The sequence below is a fragment of the Gekko japonicus genome, unplaced genomic scaffold, assembly GCF_001447785.1.
Source record: "Gekko japonicus isolate JY-2015 unplaced genomic scaffold, Gekko_japonicus_V1.1 scaffold2193, whole genome shotgun sequence".
Classification (NCBI taxonomy): domain Eukaryota; kingdom Metazoa; phylum Chordata; class Lepidosauria; order Squamata; family Gekkonidae; genus Gekko; species Gekko japonicus.
In genome coordinates this window covers 100,354-116,351 of record NW_015168111.1, presented here as the reverse complement: position 1 = coordinate 116,351, position 15,998 = coordinate 100,354, and the positions used below count along the sequence as shown (strand labels likewise).

At 44.0% G+C, this 15,998-nt stretch overlaps 1 protein-coding gene across 1 annotated transcript; it reads left to right on the top strand.

Moving 5' to 3' along the window:
* Positions 1–9,932: 9,932 nt before the first annotated feature.
* LOC107113497 (olfactory receptor 10A7-like) lies at positions 9,933–10,877 on the top strand. Its single transcript, XM_015414831.1, has one exon. It carries the CDS (start codon positions 9,933–9,935, stop codon positions 10,875–10,877), a length of 945 nt encoding a protein of 314 aa, XP_015270317.1.
* The last annotated feature ends 5,121 nt before the right edge of the window (positions 10,878–15,998 follow it).

Genomic DNA, 15,998 nt, shown 5'->3' with positions numbered 1-15,998 from the left:
GGCGGCGGGATCACATAGATCCCCTGAGCCGCCGCACAGTTCCTCCCTGGCACGATCAGTTGCTGGGGGGGAAGCTACTGAAAGGAGAGCGAGGCTGCCGAACTGCACATGTGTGCGCGTGCGCAGTTCGGCAGGGAGCCTGGATTGCTCTGGACGACGGGCACAGCGGCGATCCCACGGCCACGCTTGCTGCGGTGCGTCAGGTAAGTCCTCCTCTGTAGGAGGTTCTTTTTTGCAGCAGCTTTTCCGGGTTTAGGGCGGGATCAGGGACGGGTGCGCGCTGCTTCCCAGATGTTGCGGTGAGATCGCGCCCGTTTGCTGCGCCCCCGATCCGTCCCTCTCCCAGGCCAAAATCCTCCGTGTGACCGGGGCCTCAGTAAACTAATAATAAGAAGATAGTCTGGTTCCAGTAAGCCTTTTTGCTTAGTCTTACCCAATTGTCTTCCTTAAAGCAGCCCCCATTCCACTTGGCTTTTGTCCATGTAAGATCCCATGATCTCCAGCATAGCCATTTCTGGTGATCAGAACCACTCCTTCATTGTTCTTCAGAGGAAAAACTGTTTGGATTCCACTCATAATAGATAGGATCCAGTGACTCCAATAAGTGACAAGCCTGCCTCCAACATAACTAAGTCCTTCTGCCAGGGAAAGACTTTGTTCTCACTGTTTCTCCCACATTTCTCCCACTGTTTCTCCCTCAAGAGGTGGCGGGCTCTCCTTCTTTGGAGGTTTTTAAACAGATGCTAGATGGCCCTCTGACTGCTATGCTGATTCTGTGAAATTAGGCAGATCCCAAGAAGGGAGGGCAGGGAGGGTTGCATCAGTGTTTAGTTCTCATGGCCCTTTCTTACACGCCCAGGGAAATGCTGATTGCCACTTTGGGGTCAGGAAGCAATTTTTCTCCAGGCCAGTTTGGCCAAAGATCCTGGAGGGTTTTTTGCCATCTTCTGGGCATGGAGCAAGGGTCACTGGGTGTGTGTGGGGGAGGTATTTGTGAATTTCCTGCTTTGTGAAGGGGGTTGGACTAGATGACCCTGGAGGTCCCTTCCAACTCTATGATTCTATGTTTTACATATATAGCTATTTCATACAATCTCCAATAATTAAACAGTTTTCCACAAGACAAATGATATAAAATGCAATCACAATATAATGACAGGCAAAACATTACATAAAAAATGAAAACAAGAGGTTATGGCTCAATGGTAGATTGCATGCTTTGCTGTAGGTCAGAGAATCAGTCCTTTCCAGTTAAAGGATGTGAGCTATGAGATTTTCTTGGCCTGAGATTTGGATACCTGCTGCCAGCCACTGAAGACAAGCCTGATCTAGAGACCAATGATCTGACTTAATCAGGGAAGTTCTGTGGCTCTATGAAGAAACACATGCTTTGCATATAGACCGTCTTGGGTTTAATCCCTGTCCTTTCTGGTTAAAAGGTCTCATCTATTAGAAAGTGGCAACAATTTCCTACACAGATCAATATAACATCAATCACAAATATTTTTATACTAAGGAAAAATGGTAATAGATGTCATCAATCCAATAAAATAACTATAAAATACTCAGTGGCCCCGGTCACACTGGCCAGAAAATGGGGGGGGGGGAAGCATGGCTATTTCCCCCAAAGCAAAATAACTTGTGACCGCCCGATCACACGTCCTGTCAAAGACCCATGGTTAGGGAGTGAGGTGCCGATCACATGACTATCCTGCAGTGCGGCAAAGAAGTGGTGCGGCACGATCACACCAGCAATCGCTAGGCGCCGCTTCCGTGGCCAACGGGAATTTTTTTTTCTCACCAAAAGGTGAGCATGCACATGATCGTTTGTGCGCATCCTGTGAAGACTTTTTTTTAAAAAACTAACCGGCTTGCGACAGGACTAGGACGGGACGCGATCAGATGCCCGCCCTTGCCCCGCGTTTTCTGGAAACTAGTACATCGTAAGTACTAGTTTTTTACTCTTTATCTTTGGCACAAAGCCACGCGTTAGTCACGGGTCCAATACATTTCCCAGATGTTGCAGTGTGATCGCGCCCGGAAAATCCACCTATCATCCGTATCTTTAGCGCAGCAAATGCTCTGTGTGAATGGGGCCAGTGATCAACAAATAGGAAGCAAATAAAACTGGAACACCTTTGCAGCATTTGAGCCTGGTTTAGCTACATAATGTACACATTTGACCCATACCACTATAAAAGCTTGCGACTTAAACTTAACTCACTAATGTTAGTGGAAGCGACTCATTTGATCAAGGAGGAGGAGAAGAAGAAAGTAGCAGTTAAAACTGTTAAAACTGCAGAGCTCCCTCTAAACTGTGGAGTCTTGTGAGCAAAAAAAATCTACTTTGTGAGCTACTGGCATTGAAGTTGCGAGCAAGTGATTTGGCTACTGCATTAATTAATTTGCTCTGGAGCCATCCTTCCTGAGCTAAGACAAAAATGTGTGTCCTAGAAGCTTAAAAAAAAAATCTATGAGCTAGCTCACACTAAGCTTAGAGGGAACACTGGTTAAAATATTGTTTTTTTAAAAAAATAGCATAATCATAGGTAGTCTGTAGGCTGCTCTAGTCACTGCCCCAAGGCTTGTGAGGCAAGGAAGGGGCAAATGAAAACATCTTTACTTTCCTGAGCTGACAGCCTCTGTTAATTTCAAGAATGGACCTAAAAGCCATTGACAAGCAAAATGTCCCCATTAACTCTGGAAATGTTTCCTTTTTAAAAAAAAATATATCTTTGTTGAGTATTGTGCATGTGCATGTGGTTGATTTCTACTGACCCCTAGCAGGCATGGATGTTTCAGAGTTACTTTACTACTGTCTGCTTCTGCGCCCCAGCCCTGGTATTCCTTGGAGGTCTCCCTTCAAAGTACTTGCCAGGGTTGGTCCTGCATCGCTTCCAAGATCTGATGAGATTGGGCTTGCCTGGGCTGCCAAGGTCAGGGAAATGTTTCCATTTTTACTGGAAATGATAGTTCTGGACAGGATTCTGATAGAACCTCACCTATTTCTTACTCCTTATATGGATCCATGATACCACTGCCACTGAAACTCCTGAGGTTTCTGATTTTTATTCTCCATTTACAAGTTTTCTCTGTTCTCCCATCACAAATTTCAAAAGCAACAGTTTGCCAAGTACAAACAGATCATAATTGCCCATGTTCAAGAATTCTCTTTGACTGGTCTCTAACAATATCTCTCATGCTGCTTGGCGATTTTTGACGTATTTGAGTAGATCTCTTGATTTTGTTGAGTGGTTTTTCTCCAGCTCTCTATGTTTCCCAGGTCCTATGACAAGATACATGCATCTCCAGTTTTATTACTGGAACAGATATGACCAGAGCAATGCTCCCTCTAAGTTGTGGAGTCTTGTGAGCAAAAATTCTACTTTTTGAGCTACTGGCATTAGAATTGCGAGCGAGTGAGTGAGTTGGCTACTACATAGATTAGTTTGCTCTGGAGCCATCCTTCCTGAGCTAAGACAAAAATGTGTGAGCCAGAGGCTAAAAAACTGTGAGCTAGTTCATACTAACTCAGCTTAGAAGGAACACTGGACCAGAGCCAACTTTATGATTCATTAAACATTCAGAGCCTACCTAACAAGCTTACAAGAAGAAACTTTACGGAATCTATAAAACAATGAAAAATAAAAGCAAACAATAAAAAGCAAAGGATAGAAAATAAAACCACATACACAATAACAATCATTAACAACCCTAGAAAATACAACAGATTCACCCCTTTTCTTGCAAATGCACAAGACGAGTTCTTACCTCCTCTAGGAAATTTTCCACAGTGAAGTTGCCTTAACAGAAGAGACATGGGCTTTGACAGAAAGGGTGGACAACTTGAAAAGGGAAATAAAAAATAGTAGTCAGATGGATGAGCACAGCTGGTGCACAGGTTCTTCAAAGTAGAGTTAAAGCTTTTAAACACATGACTCACCGGTTGAGAAGACAAGGATCAGTACCATGAATTGACCTCATAAACAAATTAGCAATAGATACATCTTTTTAAACACAAGTGTAATGTCTCCACACTTGCCACCTTCAACAACAAATGGATCACTGCAGTGTTATTGGAGTTTCCAATTTATATTTAAGAGGCGGTCCATATACACTGTGTTATAGTAGCACAACTGCAAGGTTACACAAGCAACTATCGGCACAATCAGAAGAATGAAGACATTCCAGACAATTTATTTTTATGTGCTGAGAGAGCTCATGGAAATAAAAAAAGTCATTGGCAGACTGTGGCTGCAGTCACACATGCGAAATAATCCACTTTCCATCCACTTTCAGTGCACTTTCCAACAGGATCATGCCAAGTTCACACAGTAAAATCCGGTTGGAAAGTGCATTGAAAGTGGATTATTTAGTATTTAGTGGATTATTTAGTATCACCGTTCTCTTATGAGCTGCACAAAAACAGTAGCCCTTTTTTGCAGTTCACATTGGGGGAAAGGTATTTGCATTGGAATCTCTAATTACTGAATGTTTCTATTATAGAAAATGTAAGAGCTTCAGAGTCCCCCCCTTTTTCTTTGTGGTTAATGGGGGGGGGGTGTTAGCTCAGAAACTGGCTGTGACTCCTAGGTGATTCTTGTTGCAAGCTGTCTTTAAAGCAGCTATTGTGTCCTCACTTCTCCTATGGGAAAACTGACAATGCAGCACCCTTGATGTTTAATGACACCACTTGGGAGCTGATCAGCAAGGTTATAGCAAAGAATAAAAATTGGATGCATAGGATAGCACCATTAGCCCATGATTATTTCAATGGCTTTTGGCCCCACACAATAAATGCTATCTACCTACTTAGTAGCACCTTATCAGCAGTGACCACACAACACCTCTGTCCTACTAATTATTCCCAATAGGATCCTAATAGGAATTGCAAGCTGCAGTAACAGCCCTATATCATCTGTTGCTTCTTGATACACATCTATTCATCCTACATATACTGAGCAACCCACCCTATTCCTGCCATAATTAGTTATGGCTTAATCAGTCCAGTTTCATCAGATCTCGGAAATTAAGCAGGGATGACCCTGGCTAGTATTTGAATGGGAGACCTCCAAGGAATACCAGGGGCATGGCATGGAGGCAAGCCATGGCAAACCGCCTATGAACATCTCTTGCCTTGAAAACGCTACAGGGTCGCCATAAGTCAGCTGTGACTTCATGGCACTTTCCACCATCAATCAGTGCAGAGATTAGGTCTATTTGTATCATATTCTGGAGCGACATAAAGCAGAAAGAAATGCTCCTAAACATATCTGACCACTAGGGTCATCTGAGCAAACCTCCCACCATGAGGGAGGGAGTGGGGATGAAGAACCAGCAGGCACCAGCTTGCCCAGGTCCATGATAGCTGGGGTTGCAGCAAGGTGGGTGTGCCCAGATTGAGACAGTTCACATATGCCTGGGTGGGCTGGCACACTCAGTTTATGGCTGGCCTAGGTTGCCAAAGGCCAATGTATTAGCCCTGTTTCAAGTGCTCCTGCCTTCTGAGATTAGACCAGTATTGTGCTGTCAACTCTGGATATTTGAGGGTAGAGCCTGAGAAGGGAGGAATTTGGGGAGGGTCCTCAGCAGGGCATAATGCCTTAGAGCCCACCCTCCAAATAGCTATTTCCCCCCAGGAGGACTGATCTCTGTAGTCCGGAGATCAGTTGTAGTTAGGGTTGCCAGACCCCTGGTCCAGGTGGAGGTTCCCCTGATTTTTCAGGCTTCTGCCCACCACTGGCCAACTGGTTGGTGGGGGAAGCCTCACCCCCAAACAGGGAAATTGCACAGTGACATCCACAATGTGATGACATCACACAGAAGTGACCTCATCATGTCAGGACGTTGCATGGCAATGCTCTGCTTTTGGGGCAACACTCTATGGTTTTAGGCCAAAAAAATAGGGCTTTGTCCAAGATGCAGAGCATTGCCATGCAACGTCCCCAATTATGATGATGATGTCACTTCTGCATGACATCACCGCATCAGGAGGAGGAACCCGGTTCTCCCAGATTAGAATCCGTACTCCTAACCATTACACCAAAGTGGCTCTCTGAGATAGCCACTGTGCTTCCATTGTGGAGATATCAAACCAGGGCCCACAGCACCCCTGGACCCCATCCCTTCTCTGCAGGAACAGGGGCAGCAGATAGGCTAGGCTGAAGCAGCCCAATAGAAATGGTGCCAGACTGGCTGCATGCAGCCCCATCCAAGAGCCATGCAGTGAAACTGCTACTTCTTCGCAGGATCCTTCTCAAAGCTCAGCACAGCCACAGTAGCTCAACCCCTGCCAGCTGAACCTGATTACCTCCAAACTAATTTATGCTCAGGCTTGGGAAGACTGCTTTGCTGGGTCAACTGGTCTGTTAGGCATAAGGTTGTGTTGCTGGTCCTTGCCTTCAGTTCCTGTCAACCCTTCCTGCTATCTAGACCTTGCGGGCACTGCTTCAGGGAAGACTTGACTGGGCTTGCTTATAGAGAACAGATTAGGAGGCATCCTACAATATGGTTTTCTAGGTCATGACACCGAAACTATAAAATTCTCATGGTTGGATTATGTCCATCTCTGGCACCCAAGGCTGGTGCTAGGAGCTCACCAAACATAGAATTGTTTAGGTGTAGTGAGACTGCTGTACTGGGTGCCTTCTAACCATATTGTGGGACATACATATGCTAGCACTCTATTGTAGTTAAGAGATAACACAGATGGAGGAAGTCAGCAACTCCCAGATGTTTTCCCTACTAAGGAATAAATATATTCCCTAATGGTACATGGGTTACTTGGGATTAATGCAACAAAGCTCTGTTCTTTAAAACACCATAGATAAAGTTCTAATTAAAAATCAGAAAGAGAGCATACTACCTCACCATGGCTTTTACTAAGCTCTTCCTGAAAGTAGCAGTCATGCTACCATTGAGCTAAACATAGCACTTTACATGGAAGGAAGACATGCATACAACAACTGTTCGATGCTTGGGAAACATCACAATAGTTTTTCTTTTCTTTTTTCTTTTCACCACTTTAAAATTTCTAGGAAATTACTTTTTCAACCACCACCATAAAAAGTTAGCATACCCAGCCTACGTAATCACCATTGGTTACCTTCTGAATGTTTGAGGTAGGTATGGCATTCCTTGAATAGGAGACATGGAGTTTTAAGTATTCTTGGAGGGAAATGTTGAAGCAGGAAAATATTTTTGCTGGTACTACTCATTACTTCTAACTTACCAAATTGGTTTATCTTAGTATTTATTTTAAAATGTATAGACCACTTTTATTAGAAGGCACAAGCTGCTTCTGCCTGAGGCCATGTTGTAGACATAACACCACTTCAAATGCAATGTGGCATCTGCATAGGGCAGTTCTTGATTTTCCCGTCCCCTCATGGAAAGCCTCAAAGGCTCCCTTATACAAAGCCGTTTTGTAGGCACAGCCACAAAATGAAAGGGGGAGGAGGTTGTCCATATCTGTAGGAAGCCTAATACAGGGTGTAGGACCAATTACAACAAGACACGGGATGTTGTGTGCACCTGCCTAAACAAAGGAACTGCTAGAAGAAGGAGGAATTATCATTATTTGACTTTATTGACCTCCAGCACTTACAGTGAGGGCGGTTAACAACCAAGGCCCCTAAACAAGCAATGTGATATTTTCTGTAGAAATCTCAAGATCCAGTTTCCAGTGTGAACAGGACTGGGATGCATTTTGTTGTAGTCATTCATTCATTCATTCATTCATTCATTCATTCATTCATTCATTGACCTTTATTGGCATATCATTAGTTGTAAGGTATAGTTTTGTTGTAGTCAATTTTCGAATGAAGCTGAAAAAGGTCATTGTCAAAGCGGAATGCCTCCTGCTGGACAAGCTGATGGTCAAAGGATTGCAATAGCTATTTAAGCTGTATTTCCCACCCTTCAGCAGGCTTTCTGCTTGTTGGCTCACCTACACAAAGGAATAGTTGGTTACCATTAATGGGATAAAGTAAGAATATTGTGGGCTTCATTTTTCACTTTCTCCAGCCAGCGTTGGCATAGAATTTCATTCAGCCTGGTTTTTAGACTAGTTAAGGCATAGTCATCTTTGCAATGGGTTGTTTTTATGACATAGGCTAGACCACTGGCAAGCACCTTGAGGCATCTATGGAAAAAAGGTTGTTCTCCAACCATCCCATCATTGACTTGAGTGGCCAGGTGGATGGGAAGAGGGGGACAGCCCCAAGCTTGAGTAGCATGTAGGGGAAGGAAGATATGACATAGCATCTCTCAGAACTGTTTTGTGTGCAGGCTAGAGTTTTAAAGGCCAGCAGCAACATTTGTCAGGTTTGAAGACAGTGTAGGTTTACCCAAAATGCTAGTAGCTGTGGTAGGCAGCCCTATTAATTTACAACCCACATTCAAAAGTTATGGATTGTGTGTGTGTGTGTGTGTGTGTGCTGATGTTGGGCAGCTATTACTAAAATCTAGCTTAACCTAGATGCTTGTGTCTCATGCAATTAAAGATTTTGTGCTGGATCCATCCACTGTATCTCCACTGGCTGTTATACATAGCATGGGATATTTCTTCTTGTACAACTTCAAAATCAAATTAAATTAAACTATGTGGACTGCTGTACATTCCAATGTTCCGTTTGAGTGTTATTTTATTTAAAAAATCATATTGAGGTTCTTGGCGTTGCTGCAGTCACTGCACTTCTGGTTGTGCTACGTACATTTCCCTTTCTACTCACACATCACTGTAGGGTTGTACAAAAATTATTTTAGACAGTACTCTAAAAATGCCCTCGGAGATGTTTTCTAGTTTTAACAGCCTCCAGGTGCAGCCTGGAGTTCTCTGATGTACACAGCGGATCTCCAGATGACAAAGATCACTTCCTCTGGAGGAAATGACAGCTTTGGGGGGTGGACTATGGCATCACACCACTGCCAAACTCTCCCCCCCAAAAAACCTCTGCCCTACCATGATAATGCCCCCAATATGCAGGAATTTCCCCAGTCAGAGTTGGCAATCTTTGTTCTTGTGTGTGAAAACCATCTAGATGTAATCATACAAAACCCCCAAATCAAGGTAGTATTTTATTCGTTTAAATTTGAGCAATGATATAGAAATAAGGAATAACTAGTGTGACTGGACTGGAGGCACTAGAAACTATGGCAAACTGTGCTGAAATTAAGTTTATTTTAGTCTAGAAAATTTTAATTCCATCTTTCCCCCAGTGAACTCACAGTATAAGAAGTATGTGAGGTTAAATGTGCCGAGAGATCGTGACTGGCCATGGTTCCTGAAAGAGTGGGGATTTGAACAGATTCCCTGTACCCTAGTGAACACACATGATGATGCCTTATACTGAATCAGACCATTGGTCCATCAAGGTCAGTATTGTCTACTCAGACTGGCAGCAGTTCTCCAGGGTCTTAGGCAGAGGTCTTTCACAACACATACTGCCTGGTCCTTTTAACTGGAGATGCCGATGATTGAACCTGGAACCTTCTGTATACCAAGCAGATGCTGTACCACTGAGCCACAGCCCCTATCCATAATACTCTAACCATGGTCATTCGGGGGGGGGGGGCATTGGGCCTCAAAGGTGGCCTCAGATTAGATACTTGCCGATTTATTAAATTTCACTGATGTTTTTAATGCAGATCACATGTTGACACTTTTTTAAGTGTCTTAAAAGCTGGAATTGGCCTGGGTCCCTCTGGACTGCTGAGAGGCCTGAGTGTAAGTAATACATTACAGCAGTGGTTGAAGTTACATCAACAATAAGGTGTAGAATGTGAAACACAGCAAACATGGAACTATAAAGGAATGGAAAGGGGGGATTCTATCTCACTATTAGAGTTACATAATATTGACTTTCTGAATGGATTTCCTCTTCTATCTCCTTCTTCTTACTACATCTTCTAACAGAAATCCTTTCGAAGAAATGAAGTGGAGAAACCAAAGTTTGGTGAAGGAATTTATCCTGGTTGGATTTTCCAGCATGCCAAACATAGAGTTGTTTCTGTTCCCTCTAGTTTTGGTAATGTACATTGCTACAGTGACTGGGAACATCCTCATTATTGTCATCATCATGGTGGATGCTGCCCTCCAGTCTCCCATGTACTTCTTTCTGAGAAACCTGGCTTTCATTGAGATCTGCTTCACTTTGGACACAGTCCCTCTAATGCTCATCAACCTGCTGGTGAAGGACAAAACTATCTCCTTCGTCGGCTGTGCCATTCAAATGTACTGCTTCTTCCACTTTGGATGTGCAGAGTGTTTTCTTTTAGCTGCTATGTCCTATGATCGCTATGTTGCCATCTGCAACCCCCTGCGCTATGCCACTGTTATGAATAGGACCTTCTGCTACAAGTTGATGGGTGGAGTCTGGGTGATTGGAATCCCCGTCTCACTGCTGCAAGCAGCTTGGATCTTCAATCTTCCTTTTTGTGGTCATAACAAAATCAATCATTTCTTTTGTGACGCCCCACCAGTGTTGAAGCTGGTCTGTACAGACACCCACCAATATGAAATGCAATCCATAGCCTCCACCCTTGTTTTCCTCATGTTCCCTTTTGTGCTCATCCTGATCTCCTATACCCGTATCATCACCACCATGCTCAGAATGTCTACAGTAGAGGGTAGAAGCAAGGCCTTCTCAACTTGCTCATCTCATCTCATTGTGGTGATTTTGTTCTATGGAAGTGGGAGCCTCGTCTATCTAAGACCCAAATCCAACTATTCACCCGAAGTCAAAAAAATACTGTCTTTGTTCTACACAGTTGTCACTCCTATGCTAAATCCCATTGTCTATGCTCTGAGGAACTATGAAGTGAGGGAATCCCTGAAGAGAACTCTAGGTTGGAAACTCTTCTCGCAGACTGTATAGTGTTTGTTTGTTTTTTACATGGATGTTATAGCATGGAGATTTCCTAATTTTTTTTGGGGGGAAAGCCAGCTTTTTCAGTCAGTTTCAATAAATTCTACTGCTTACTCTACTTCTACTTCTCTGTCCCATGTGGCTTTTTCAATGACTCCCAGCATAGTATTTTTTTTAAAAGGTGGTCACAGTGAACACCTTTCATTTTCACCAGAGCAGAAGCTGGTTGAATCCCACCCCATATCAGTGGACACATGTAGACCTGACACTGATAATGTTCCCGGCTGCCAGGAGAAGAGATACGGTAAGTTAGGCAATATGAAGAAAAGAACTCCTTTTTTAAATAATGTTTATTCCAACATAATTGTGGCAGAGATAATGTTTATGAAATATTGCATTGGAGCCAGTATTTGTTGAGCAAAATTGGAGATAATTCAATTAGGAGATAATTCACTAAGGTTTGGAAAACCAGGGATGGATTTGACCCTCTTGACTGACTTTATAATTGGAATCAGGGGAAAAAACAACAACTGAGTTATTTGTTAGCAAATGCCTATTTGTTTCTGAGCCCAAATTCAAACTCGATAAAAAGACTGCCCCTCGCTCCCTTCTGTTCTCCCCCACAGTTTACTGTGCAGCCAGAGATTGGAGGCAACAGCTATGTAGGTAGCTAGCTGATCAGCTAGGCAACCGAAAGGTAGATGGGCAGAAGGAATCTCTCTTTCCTTCCCTATCACTTAGAACCACCACAGGACTCACTACCATTTTGGACTTTAACCTGGTGTGGGTCTACAGCATGGGGGGAGGCTCTCCATGCTGTTTTCTTAGCCAAAATGGTGCCAGGGACATTATGAGGCCTCTGCAGCAGGGTAAATAATACCCCATCCCTGGTTTTATTTCAGCTTGGGAAAACAGCAGGGGGGGGAAGCAGGAACCCCTCCTCCTTCTCCCACACCATGATCTCAAGCCAAATTGGGCTCTAACAGTGCTGTTCCCACTGGGGAATCTCAGCTCCTAAATGATGGCAAGTCCCCCTGACAGACTGGCAGATGCTATAGCATTACGTTCAGCCCTTAGGTTCACCCTGGGAAGTGTAGTCCTCAAGATGTATGTTTTTGTAATATAAAGCACCCTGAGGACTACATTTCCCAGAGTATCCTGAAGTCCAGCATCCCCGAGGCTTCCAAAACAGAATCAGGAAAAGTGGGAGGAAGGATATGGAGGAAGGGAGGGAGAGATTATCTCTGCCAGACCACCCAGTGGCAAGCTGACTGGCAGATCACCTGCTTTACAAACTGACACCAACTTGACCAGGTGTCACAGGTGCAGCAAAGTGGCAGGAAGTGTGGTTGGGAGGGAGAGGAGAAGAGGAGAGAAGAGGCTGTAGAAAGGAAGGGAATTCTACATTGGTTCAAATACAGGGCTATTTTTGGGCAGGAACGCACAGGAAAAGAGTTCCGGCTGGCTTCAGAGTTAGCCATGCCCACTACAGCCAAAACCTCTGCATGCATGGCTACAGAGGGAAAGCATGGAGAGCGACCCCCCCACCCGGCGACTCCGAGGTGGGTGGGCCAGAGGAACCCCTGGAAGGATCGGGGGGCATTTAAATGCCTCCCAGTGCATTCCCCGGCCTGTCCAAGGGCCAGCTTGCCCGGGCACCCTGCAGCCACGGGGGACCCAGGCAAGCCTAGGGAAGGCATGGGGTGTGACCTAATATGCTAATGAGTTTCTGCTGTTGGGTGTGGCCTGTTATGCTAATTAGTTCCTGCTGGGATTTTTCTACAAAAAAGCCCTATTCAAATATATTAATGCAAACCAGAAGGGGAAAATGTGGCTATTATGAGCATTATAAGCTGTCAAAGGTTGCTCTGTGACCAGCAGCATCATTTAAAAATGCATAATTAGGATTGTTATACATTCTCCTACAAATATTCCACATGTATTCTGCACTTTTATATGTATTGTTGTTGTTTAAATATGTTTTTCTTAATATTGTTTAAAATAAAAATGTATAATTAGGGATGCAAAATAATTTCTCGTGTTTAATTGTTAGATTCAAGATATTTTAATTAAAATATGATCCTTTAAAATGCAGACTAAACTGCCAACCATCAAATATGTTCATCATCCTCAGAATGAAATATTAAGCTTTGTGGGCCAAAAGGTCAGCTATAATGTTTATTCACCAACAAAATTCAATATTTCACACATTCTTTCCCCCAAATGAGTAATCCAAGGACCCTGTTACTGTGGATGCTCTAAACACATGCACGCTGCTTCTATCATAAAATCATATTTAAACTGGAAAATATTGTCCTGTCTCTTTGTCCCTGCACATTGCTAAAGGTATCTTGTTCACACACACACACACACAAAAATCAGCTTTAAAAGAGCTTTCCTGATGTCCTTTTGGCTCAGACTGTAAATGACTGGGTTTGCTACCGGCTACACCATAGAATACAACAGAGCTACCATTATTTCCTCAGAGATTGAAGACTCTGATCTTGATGTATGTAAACATCCTAGTTAATGTCAACAAACAAAAAAATCATGAGTTGGGGCAAACTAGCTTTGAACTTGCTTCGTGAAAACTGAATTCTTCAGATTGTGGAAATAACTTAACATAGAATACAATGATTGAAGAGCAGAAGACTAACCCAAAATTATGCCACATAACAAGGATTGTCATTTCATTGCCAAATGTGTTGATGCAGGCAAGCTTTAGCAGTTGCAAGATGTCACAGAATAATTGACTGATCTTATTTGGCTCACAAAAAAAGCAAATGATGTCCACAATGTGCGGTCATGCACAAAGAATGCTGATAATCCAAGAACCTCCTACCATTCTGGGACATTGTGTCTTGTTCATTATCACGTGGTAATGTGGTGGGTAGCATACTGCAACATAACAAAGGACATACTCTAGACTAATTTTTTTTGCTCTGAATCTCTGGGAGAAGAACTACTAATACAAGCAGAACAAGACAGGGCAAGAACTGCAGAATGGGCACCCATGACGCCAAGGAAGACTGCACTGAAATGCCATTGCATGTGGTTAATTACACTTGAGGACAGGATGTGGCTCAGTGGTGTAGCATCAGCTTTGCATAGGTAAAGTCCCAGGGTCAGTCTCCACCATCTCTATTTAAAAGGATGTAGTGCTTCGTGATGAGAACGACCTCTGGCTGTGTATCTGGCTGCATCAACATGGCATGGTTTCTCCATTTCCTTGTCATCAGTGCCGTGCATACAGCACTGGGAGTTTTGTGCAAATTTTCTTCCATCAGCTGCCACTTTCTCTTCATGTGTCCCTAGCCTGCCACTGGAGGCTTTTTGATGGCTTTAAAAAAATCAGTAATTGCTATTTTACTATTGAGAAATGACATTATAGCCATCCAGTGCCACACTCTACTAGTTCCTCTAAATTCACAGATATTCCATAGAAATTTAAGCTTCTGGTCCCTTTCAGTGTGAGTTATAGTCGGCTGAGAGAGGGTGACTAACCCAAGGTTGACTTTTGCAAGGTTAACTAGGCAAACTGCATGGCAGATTAGGGATCTGAAACTAGGTCTACCAGATCCTAGCCATACTGTAAACACCGTTTTACAATGACTTTCAGTTTCTCTCCCCACTCCCAGCCTGTCCCTGGGGAAATCTGGAGAAATTATGAAAGTAATAGAATAGCAAGTCACTCAGCTAAGTAATATGTTGGCCACTACCAGGCACAGCGAAGAAGTAAAAATTGTGTGGAGGCAGCCACTGGGCCCAGGTGAGTTGAGTGGCATCTAGTTTCTGCTATCTACTGCTGCACCTAGATGAATTGTGCAAATTACATCATAGCAAGTTGCCTGTTAGTTGCTTCTTGGTGTGGCCCCAGTGATGCCTGCCTGAAGACAGCAGGGAAAGGAAAACGAGGGGAATGGAAGGTAAAAATACCTCTGAAAAGGGCCCTCCCCTTGCCTTTTATGAACAGAAATCAGACTTTGAAGGCTAGATATATTATTATGATTGCCTAGCAACCCCAATGGCCACTGAGATCACAGAGGGCGTTCGTTTCCTAAAGGTACAGGTAGAGGTGCTTTTTAAATATTTGGTAACTGAGTTGATCCTTTTTTAAAAAATCAGATTTGTCTGCAAACCTGAGGCTTTGCAGAAAGAGCTGTCTTATCTGCTCATGACTGCAGTCTCTTGAGTACAGCTGGATGCAAGTTGAACATTAGATATGGTGATGCAATAAAATCACATACAGTAAACAATGAAAATTGCTAACTTTCCTATGTGACCATATTTCCTTTACAACCCCCCATGAATAGTTTTATACATTTGGTGGAGTGACCCATAAATCTGCATTATAATAGCACAGAACAGTCCCACACAGGGCCAAACTACTGCATCCACAAACTACAGCATCCACAAGTCCAGCCTGTGGATGCTAATTCCATTTTAAAATGTCCTTCACCTGAATTGGCACTTAAAAAGGCATTAGGGCCAAGTTCACCTAGTCCCACCATGCCATTGGGCCCCCACAGCCTTTCTAAATGGCCAAATGCATCTCTGCAATGGCATCCACAGATCCAGTCTAGGGATGCTGTAACCAGAGGTCATTTCGGGGGGGAACGCAGGGGAACGCAGTTCCACCGGGTGAGGTGGGGGGGCGGGGCACATGACAAAGCCCCGCCCCCTGCTTCCATCCGCCCTGCTTCCGGCCCTCATTCAGCCAGGAGGAGGCAGGAGAAGAGGGAGGGTAAGTTGCTTCCTCCCTGCCTCTCCCCACCCCTGCCTGCCTGGGGCCAGGGAGGGCCTTCCAGGGCTTCCTTGCACTCCTGCTGGCCTTGCAGGTCCACCGCTGGGCCCCTCATGGGGCTCGGCAGTGGAGCAGCAAGGCTGGCGGTGGCGGCCGGGACCGTTGGGGGCGGGGTGTGTGGCCTTATGACACACTTCCAGTGATGTCAGGGGGTGTGGCCTTATGACACACTTCTGGTGATGTCAGGGGGTGTGGCATATGCTAATGAGTTATGCTAATTGTTATGTATTGACTTGAATGTAAATACTGACATGCGAATCGCCTAATTGAAACCTAATGTTAAGCTTCAGCCTGGGCTAGGATCCTAATGTAACCAATAGGAGTCC